At 65.2% G+C, this 8,767-nt stretch overlaps 1 protein-coding gene across 2 annotated transcripts; it reads left to right on the top strand.

Annotated features, from left to right (window-relative positions):
* Window positions 1-996: 996 nt before the first annotated feature.
* ERF (ETS2 repressor factor) lies at window positions 997-7,731 on the top strand. Of its 2 annotated transcripts, none has more exons than XM_032388861.1 (4): window positions 997-1,133; window positions 5,550-5,784; window positions 6,167-6,282; window positions 6,390-7,731. In XM_032388861.1, exons 1-4 carry the CDS (start codon window positions 1,112-1,114, stop codon window positions 7,670-7,672), a joined length of 1,656 nt encoding a protein of 551 aa, XP_032244752.1. In that variant the 5' UTR covers window positions 997-1,111; the 3' UTR covers window positions 7,673-7,731. The 2 variants fall into 2 exon arrangements, with proteins under 2 accessions (XP_032244752.1, XP_032244753.1); XM_032388862.1 differs by lacking the exon at window positions 997-1,133 and adding an exon at window positions 3,733-3,962.
* Window positions 7,732-8,767: the final 1,036 nt, after the last annotated feature.

Here is an 8,767-nt window from a genome sequence, read left to right as displayed (position 1 = left end):
CCTGAAGCCTCAGGCTCCTTCCATCCCTCCCTGCTGCGGAGAACAGACTTAACACTGCCCTACGCACTGGCCTTCATCCTTAAGCCCTACCTTCCTCTGTCCTGGCGACCCCCCAGTGCCCCTTGGGAGCACATTTGTTCAGACTTTGATCGCCCCCTCGCATCCTGGTCCCACCTCCGGAACCCCTGCGCTGGTCGTGGAGGTGGGGGTACCTCCGACGCCAGCCGCGTCCTTAGAACAGCTGCAGCCTGGGGATGGAGTGGGGGGATGCTCCCGAATGCATTCTCTCAGGTCACTTCCTCCGCAGCTGGGACTGGGGATATCTGGAAGGCCAAGACCCCATCCCCGGAGGAGCGGAGGGCACAGCCGCCTCCCCATTTCCGATGCTGGGAAATGCCTCCCACCCATTCCACCCCACCCCTGGACAGCTGCCCCCATTCAGGCTAAGGGCTATGGGGGGGGGGGCAGTAGGGTAAGGCCAGGGTGGGAAATGTTGTGGTCTTGATCAACCCCCAAGGTCTTGACCCCGCCCCCCTGCGGTGAAGATTCTGCCCCCTCCCGAAAGGTCCAGGCCTTTCAAAAGTTTGTGACCCCCCTCCATGTGCCCCCCACCCCGCCCTCTTACAAGCTCCCAAAAGAAACTCTGGATTCTGCAGTGGGCAGGAGGAGGAGGGGCGGCAGGTCGCGAGTGCCAAGGACTTAAGTTATCTGCAGACTTGGAGCCTCGGAAAAGGGTCATGACCCGCAGGACCCCATCCCACCCCCGCCCCCTCCTTCCTTCCTCCCCCGCCGCGCGGCCCCTTTAAGCCCAGAGCCGGCCGGTCCTCAGTGGCTGCGCGCCGGCGAGTGTGTGTGTGAGTGCGCGGGGAGGGGGCGGGCGCAGTGTCTCCATGGCGACGCGGCGGTGACGTCGCCGGCCGGGGGGCGTGGGCGTCCCGGCCCCGGAGTGCGATATTAACCCGGGAGGCGGCGGCGGGGAGGGGAGAGGCTCTGAGAGGCGAGGCCGGGTGAAGCGCCGAGGGCGGCCCGACGGGCGCGGGACGGGACGGGGCAGCGCGGGCGCCGGGAGCTGCGGCCCGGAGTCGGGGCGCCTCGCCCCGGGCCCCCCAGCATGAAGACCCCGGCGGACACAGGTGGGGGCGGGGGCAGCACGTGTGGGGGAGACTTGTTGCCCCGGGAAACCAGGCGGAGAAACTTTGGGGGGGCTGGAGGGTTCCGGGGTAGCCCGAGTGATCCCCAGTTCCGGGGGACCCCCGAGCACTCGAGACCTGTTGCTTCTCGTGGCGCAAGCGAGGGGTGCTGCACGGGACCCCCAATTTCTGGGTCCGGGCGGAGTGGTGTGGGTGCTGCGAGTCCTGGTCCTCTCCCTACTGGACCCCGAAAGCTGGGTTCTCCCCCACTCCCGGGATCACGGGGGTGGCGGGGTCCCTCCCCGCCGCTCTGTCACGTTGCACTCTGGGGGCCGGGACGTGTGCGGGGCGTGGGGGGGGCTGTCCACGGGGCCCGCTATTCCCGGTTCCGCGCTGCGTGGTCCGGCCCATGACCTTCACGGCGGCGCGTGCCCCGCACCGGCTTAGAGGGGGATACGGGATGGCTTCTAGGAGGAGGGCGTGATTGGGGAGCCCAAGACTCGGGGTCCGGGCTGCGCCGCCCCTCCCCCGCCCGTCTCCGCCGGCTCCTCGCTCCCCCGCCCGCGCCGAGTCGCAAAGTTCCAAAGCGCAGCCCGAACGTTCGAAAAAGGAACTTTTTGTTTCCGACCTTAGAACGCGCGGCTTTAAGGTGGCTCCGGGGAGACCTGGGTACCCTTCTCCCGCGCCGCCGGGGCCCCGGGGTTGAGGAGGGTGGGGAAGGTGGGGGGGACGCGGAGGCTCCCCCTTCACCCCCCCTCCCTCATCCAGCGCTTCTCTTTCAACCGGCCGTCTTTTCCCTCCGCCCCCCTCTTCCCCGCCAACTTGCTCCTCCTTAAGGGGCCAAGGTTCCCCTCCCCCCATCCGTCGGCGGGCGGGGGGCAGCGGGATTAACCCCCCTCCCACTCGGACTTTCCCCCCCACCCCTCCCCCGCCGCCCCCGGGCTCGCGCGGGCTGGACTTTGCGCCCGAGCGCGCTGGGGGGAGGGGTCCCAGCCGCCCCCTGCCCGTCTACCCCGTCGGAATCCGGCCCGGGGCGGGGACGGGGGAGGGGGAAGGGGGCCGGGCGCCGCTGTTCAAACTTGTTTCCTTCCCCCGGCGGCGGCCGCGGCTAGGGCTCCTGTGTGCGGGTGTGTGCCCCGACCGGCCCACCCACCCCGCCCCCCCCCGCTCGGCGGGTGGGGGCGGCTCTTAAAGGGCTGGGAGCCGTGCTCCGGCGCCTGGGGATTGGGGCCGAGGAGGGGGGCAGGGGGGTGGGGCAGGGGTGCGGAGTGCTGTAGGGTCAGTCACGTGCGTCCCACATACTCTCTGGCTCCCACAGGCTCCAGGGCCCCTGGGCCTTGGGGGCAGCAGGAGCCTCCCCTCGCCCGGGGAGGGGGCCTAGGCGCTCAGACAACCCCGCCTCGTCTTCCCTCCCTGCTACGGGCCTTCGCCTGGTGGGACCGGCTGGGCCGCTCCCCTAACCCTGTCTTGGGCCCGAGCCGCGTGTAGGTTCTCCGGCTGGGGGAAGGGGCGGGGGCCTGGAATGGCTTCCCGATCGGCCCATCGGTGCGTCTGTCCGTCCGCACGCCCCTCCATCCGATCCTCCATCCCGGCCCCTCTCCTCTCTGCCGCGGCTGTTTCCCACTTCCTGTTTTCTTCCCGGCTCTGGCGCCACCGAGGGCTGCCTGGAGTGGGGGAGGTGGTAGGGCCCCCCAGGAGGTCGGCGTGTTCTTCCTCTACTACCACCCCTCCCTTCCGACCCCCATAGTCTCTTTAAAAAAAGTTTGGCCAGTCATGTGAATTTGGGGGGTGCCCAGGAGTTCTGCCCCCCCCCCCCCCGCATTTCCAGTCTGTCTGGGAGAATCCCTACCCCGCCTCTGTGGGACCCAGGTGTGCCTTCTGGGACCCTGCCATCCCAACCCTTCCTGTCTGCTGCCACCTCTCCACCCTGTCTCAAAATGCCCTGAGCACCCCTCTGTGTCAGCTGCCTGCTCCCTGTTTCACCGGCCCCCCATGCTCCAGAGGTCCTGCTCCCCCAAGCTTTCTTGGTGCAGGCCCGGTGGTTCCCTGTTTAAGCACGTGGACCCATACACAACACACTCACACATGCTCCCCTTGCCCGTGCCTGGCTCCTGGCTCCAAGGCCTGGGGAACAGAGCCCCATTGAGACACCCTGACGTCACCCCCGCTCTTCTTCTCCCCCCAAAGCCAGGAACAGGCCCTCATGTATGCCATGTCCGATGAGGAAAGCTGGATTGGGGTGGACCTGGGAGTGGCGAGGGTCCCTGCCTGGAGTGGGATCCAGGGTCGTAGGCCTGGAGGGGGGCTTCCTCAGGGAGGGGGGGTTAACAAGGTGGCCTGGGACAGCCCCCGGAATGCGGCGTGCGGCCTTTCCAGAGCCCCCCACCTCCCTTTCGAGTTCCCTTTGTGTTGCATGTAGTCTCTCTCACTCCTTCTCTTCTGCAAAGTTTATTTTTAGCCTCCTGCTCCCCCGCTCCCAGGACTGTCGCTGCACACACGTTGCCTGGTTACCGGGACAAGGAGGCTGGGGCGGGTGGGCTGGGAAGGGTGGCTTTAATTTTGGGGGGGAGGATGGAAGTCAGTATACCCCCCCCACCTCCAGACTGCTGTCTCAGGGGCTTCGCCTCCCCCCCCCCTGCAACACATACACTCCTGGGTCTGAAAGCCAAATTGGGGCTTAGGTGGGAGAAGCACAGAGCTTGGTGCCCTCAGTGGGGGGTAGGAGCTTTTTGGAGGGTTCAGAGGGTACATGGAGCTAGTGACTTGGTAACTTGGATTCCCAAGGGCCTCTGAGCTCTGAGGAAGACCCTGGGACCTGGATTCTCGAGCAGGGTGAGGATAATGGGGTGAACACCTGGATTCCTGTGAGAGGGATGGGGCTACGGATGCTGGGATCTATGAAAGGCATTGTTGGGGGCTGTCACTTCTGAATGGAACAGGGCCTGCTGGTGTAGGACTCTGGGTCTGTGACCAGCTGGAGGTCGTATCCTCGGAGCCCTAAGGGGCTGGTTTGAGGCTGGGATTTCTGAATTGGGCAGGGACTACGTGGGGAATGCTGGCCATCCCATTCTACCCAAGGCCAGGGCTCAGGAAGCTGGGTCACTGTAGGGGACAGAGTCAGCTCTGGATTTAGAAGGAGTGGTCCCTGTGGCAGTATGAACTGCTGAACCCGTGTCCCCAAGGGGAAGGATCCCCTGTTGGGAGTCCAGACTGCGGTGGAGTCTTTGAGGGAGGCTCAGCATCGCCCCAGGCCTGGTTGGTACCTGCTTGAGCTGGGGCTTGAGCCAGGGCCAGGGGCCAGAGGCTCACCGTGCAGCCTGACTGGGACTAGGGACCCCGCCCATCCTTAGCTGTCCACCTTGGCCTTCTCCTTCTGGTGGCACCAGGGCCCCTGCCCTGCCTCCCCCTCCTTCTCTTCCTCCCCTTCCCTCCTCCCACCCCTCCATTACCGGCTGCCTAGTGCTGAATTATTGATGGCCCCTGATTACCCCGGGGTTTGGGAAATGACAACCGCAGCCCCCCCCCCCAACAGGCTGCCCACCCCCTCCAGGGACCAGCCAGCCCACCACCAACCTCTACCCAAGGTTAATGCTGGGGGCGGGTAGGCAGGTGGGCAGGGAAGAAGCTGAGGATGAGAAGGCGGAAGGGGGGAACAGGCTGCAGCATTTGCCTTCTCAGTCTCCAGGCCTGGGCTGGGGCCTTCCAGCCAGGTTGTGTCCATGTGCCTGGGTCCGGGGAGGGCAGTGCTGCACAGAGGGTCTAGGGCTTGGGGGGGGGGGGGCTCTCTCTCAGACAGTCTGGGTTTCACTCTCCAGGGAAGACAGAAGCCTCTGTGTGTGCAAGCGCTGACCTCATCGTCAACCAACCACCCCACCCCTCCTGGTCCTTTTAAGAAAAAAAAAAAAAAAAAAATCATCGGGTCCTGGGGTGGGAGTAGGGCTCTGGTAGGTTTTGGGAGGGAGACAGTGTTATGTTCCCAGGAGGGGACTGGAGCTGTGGGGTGAGTTGGGGGAGGGGTATAACTGGCCCTGAATGGGCGTTGGGGGGGTTGGGGGGGTGCGCCCCAACCCGGCTGGCCACGTGTGCCCCTTCCTGCCCCTCCCCCACTGGCAGCCCTGCCCGCCGGCCTGGCTTGGTGCCTGGCCCCCTGGCACTGGCCCCGGGACCCGCCGCCGACGGTTTCCTGTTTCTCCCGGTGTCGCTGGAGCAGGCTCCAGCTTCCCTTCCCCCCCAGCTCCTGTCTAGCCCCCTCACACACAGACACACACTGTCTCCCTCAAACTCAGGTCCTGACTTGGCGGAGGGGAGACGGATTTCCCCATGTGGAGGGCGGGGTAGGAGGGTGGACCCTGGGAGGGGACCCGGAGCCTTGGATTTGGCGTCCTGACCCGGGGCCACTCCCCTGCCTCCTGTCCCCAGGGTTTGCCTTCCCGGATTGGGCCTACAAGCCGGAGTCGTCCCCTGGCTCCAGGCAGATCCAGCTGTGGCACTTTATCCTGGAGCTGCTGAGGAAGGAGGAGTACCAGGGGGTCATCGCCTGGCAGGGGGACTACGGGGAATTCGTCATCAAGGACCCCGATGAAGTGGCTCGGCTCTGGGGCGTCCGCAAGTGCAAGCCTCAGATGAATTACGACAAGCTGAGCCGGGCCCTGCGGTGAGGAGGGGCTGAAGCCCCAGGGCAGATGTGGGTAGCCCCCACTGGTTGGGGAGCCTGTAACCCACGGGAATAGGCTCTGGGTTTGATCCTCTGCCAAATCATAGCTGTGTGACCCTGGATGGGCAAGTCCTAAGGCCCCTCTGAGCGCCTCTGTCCCATAGAGGTGTCCTGAGGAGAGACTGCAGTCCTGGGTGTGGCCTCTAGTCTGGCCCCAGACCTGAGGGGAGAGCTAGGTCCGTTCCTCCGGGTCCTTGGTTTCTCTTGCGTGGCCCAGGTTTCTTGGTCCCTCTCTGTGAGCAGCACCTGACTTGGGTCAAGGAATGGGGTCTAGACTGGGGTCCGGTGTGAGCGGTCATCCGATGTGTTTCTGTGCCCACAGCTATTATTACAACAAACGCATTCTGCACAAGACCAAGGGGAAACGGTTCACCTACAAGTTCAACTTCAACAAACTGGTGCTGGTTAATTACCCTTTCATCGATGTGGGGTTGGCTGGTGAGTTACTAGGGCTGGTGTGCTGGGCCTCAGAGGGAGGAGGGGATCTGCCTCTGGGTCCAGGCTGGGCTGCGGGCCTTGACAATGACGTCTCCCCTCTCCTGCAGGGGGGGCGGTGCCCCAGAGCGCCCCGCCAGTGCCGTCGGGTGGCAGCCACTTCCGCTTCCCTCCCTCAACGCCCTCCGAGGTGCTGTCCCCCACCGAGGACCCCCGCTCACCACCGGCCTGCTCTTCCTCCTCATCCTCCCTCTTCTCGGCTGTGGTGGCCCGACGCCTGGGTCGGGGCTCAGTCAGTGACTGTAGCGATGGCACGTCAGAGCTGGAAGAGCCGCTGGGAGAGGACCCCCGGGCCCGACCGCCAGGCCCTCCGGAGCTGGGGGCCTTCCGCGGGCCCCCACTGGCACGCCTGCCCCATGACCCTGGCGTCTTCCGCGTCTACCCCCGGCCCCGGGGTGGCCCCGAGCCCCTGAGCCCCTTCCCTGTGTCGCCTCTGGCTGGGCCTGGCTCCCTGCTTCCCCCTCAGCTGTCACCGGCCCTGCCCATGACACCCACTCACCTGGCCTACACTCCCTCCCCCACGCTGAGCCCTATGTACCCCAGTGGTGGCGGGGGCCCCAGCGGCTCAGGGGGAGGCTCCCACTTCTCCTTTAGCCCTGAGGACATGAAACGGTACCTGCAGGCCCACACCCAAAGCGTCTACAACTACCACCTCAGTCCCCGCGCCTTCCTGCACTACCCCGGGCTGGTGGTGCCCCAGCCCCAGCGCCCTGACAAGTGCCCGCTGCCGCCCCTGGCGCCCGAGACCCCACCGGTCCCCTCCTCGGCCTCGTCCTCCTCTTCCTCCTCTTCCTCCCCATTCAAGTTCAAGCTCCAGCCGCCCCCGCTGGGACGGCGGCAGCGGGCGGCCGGGGAGAAGGCTCCGGTGGGTGCTGACAAGAGCATGGGCGGCGGCGGCGGCGCGGGCGGGCTGGCCGAGGGCGCCGGGGCGGGGGCGCTGGCCCCGCCGCCACCGCAGATCAAGGTGGAGCCCATCTCGGAAGGCGAGTCGGAGGAAGTGGAGGTGACTGACATAAGCGATGAAGATGAGGAAGACGGGGAGGTGTTCAAGACCCCCCGTGCCCCCCCTGCGCCCCCCAAGCCCGAGCCCGGCGAGGCACCCGGGGCGGCACAGTGCATGCCCCTTAAGCTGCGCTTTAAGCGGCGCTGGAGCGAAGACTGTCGCCTGGAGGGGGGTGGGGGCCCCGCTGGGGGCCTGGAGGATGAGGGTGAGGACAAGAAGGTGCGTGGGGAGGGACCCGGGGAGGCCGGGGGACCCCTCACCCCGAGGCGAGTGAGCTCTGACCTCCAGCACGCTACAGCCCAGCTCTCTCTGGAGCATCGAGATTCCTGAGGGCTGTGGGCAGGGGGCCCTGGTCCCCCCCCCCCCCCTGCTTCTTTTGCTGCCCTTACCCCCCCCCCCCCCCCAAGCCCTGGAGGTGAGGACAGCTCTCTGGTGTCTTCCCTGCCTCCTCCCCTTTCCTGCCCCCATGTTTTGTATAAAACTTTTAATTTTCTTTTTTTTAATGGTGAGGGTGGGTGGGTGCCCAGGGCTGGGGGCTTTCCCCTATCTGTGGGTTTCGAAGCTCCAGGCAAAGTGGTGGTGGGGGGTTGGGGGGGGAGTTGAGGGGGCCACCTCCATTCTGGGGAATTTATATTTGAACTGAGGCGCTGGCCTCAATGCCCAGGAACGTTTTTTATTACAATCGCTTAGGAAGTAAAAGCCTTGTCTCCCTCCCTATTCTCTGCCTCCTGTCCCTGTCCCTGTCCCTGTCCCTGTCCCTCTCCACTCCCGGCCATCCTCAGCCCCGATCCTGCCTTCCCTGCCCCTCCAGGGGCCCTGAGTGCCTGGGTTTCTCATACCCCACAGAGTTGCAGCAGGGGAGGGAGGGACATTTTATGATGAACCAAAAATTCCATGTTGGGGGGTAGGGGGCAGAGGAGGGGGAGGGGTGCCGCCCATAGGCCACAAATCTCTACAAGTGCCTGCTATTCCTCTCCTACCCCCTACCCCAGCACTGGTCCAACCCCTTCACCCCCAGCTGCTCCTAGGACTAGCCCACAGGCAGGCGGGTGGGGGGGGTGAGAAGGGGGTGCCCTGAAACCAAACTGGAAGCCCCCTCTGCCTCCTAGCTGGGGCCCCTGGGGTGGGGGTCTGTGGTCAAGCCTTATTCTGTATTGGGGATGGAGGGTGGGGGGGAGGGAAGTTGGGGGGCTGCTGGAGAATGTATTCAAAACAATAAAACTTTGGACCTTTGGATGCGGTGATCTGTCCTGGGTGCTGGGTACAATCACCACGAGGTCGCAGCCTTTGATTCAGAGACAGGAGCCTAGACTGGCCCTCCAGGGGATCTATGGCCAGAGGGTCTAACCCCATCTGAATGGGTCCAATCCAAGCCTGGGAAATGATCTGACCCCAGAGGCACATAACCCCCAGCGCCTGATGATA

This window comes from Phoca vitulina, unplaced genomic scaffold (assembly GCF_004348235.1).
Source record: "Phoca vitulina isolate PV1807 unplaced genomic scaffold, GSC_HSeal_1.0 scaffold52, whole genome shotgun sequence".
Classification (NCBI taxonomy): domain Eukaryota; kingdom Metazoa; phylum Chordata; class Mammalia; order Carnivora; family Phocidae; genus Phoca; species Phoca vitulina.
This window is presented reverse-complemented; position numbering and strand designations above follow the sequence as displayed.

Excerpts from the sequence above, each read along its gene's own strand:
- ERF (XM_032388861.1), top strand. The coding sequence starts at position 1,112 with ATGAAGACCCCGGCGGACACAG. Across the intron at positions 1,134-5,549 it reads GAAGACCCCGGCGGACACAG|GGTTTGCCTTCCCGGATTGG; the intron begins GTGGGGGCGGGG and ends TCCTGTCCCCAG. Across the intron at positions 5,785-6,166 it reads AAGCTGAGCCGGGCCCTGCG|CTATTATTACAACAAACGCA; the intron begins GTGAGGAGGGGC and ends CTGTGCCCACAG.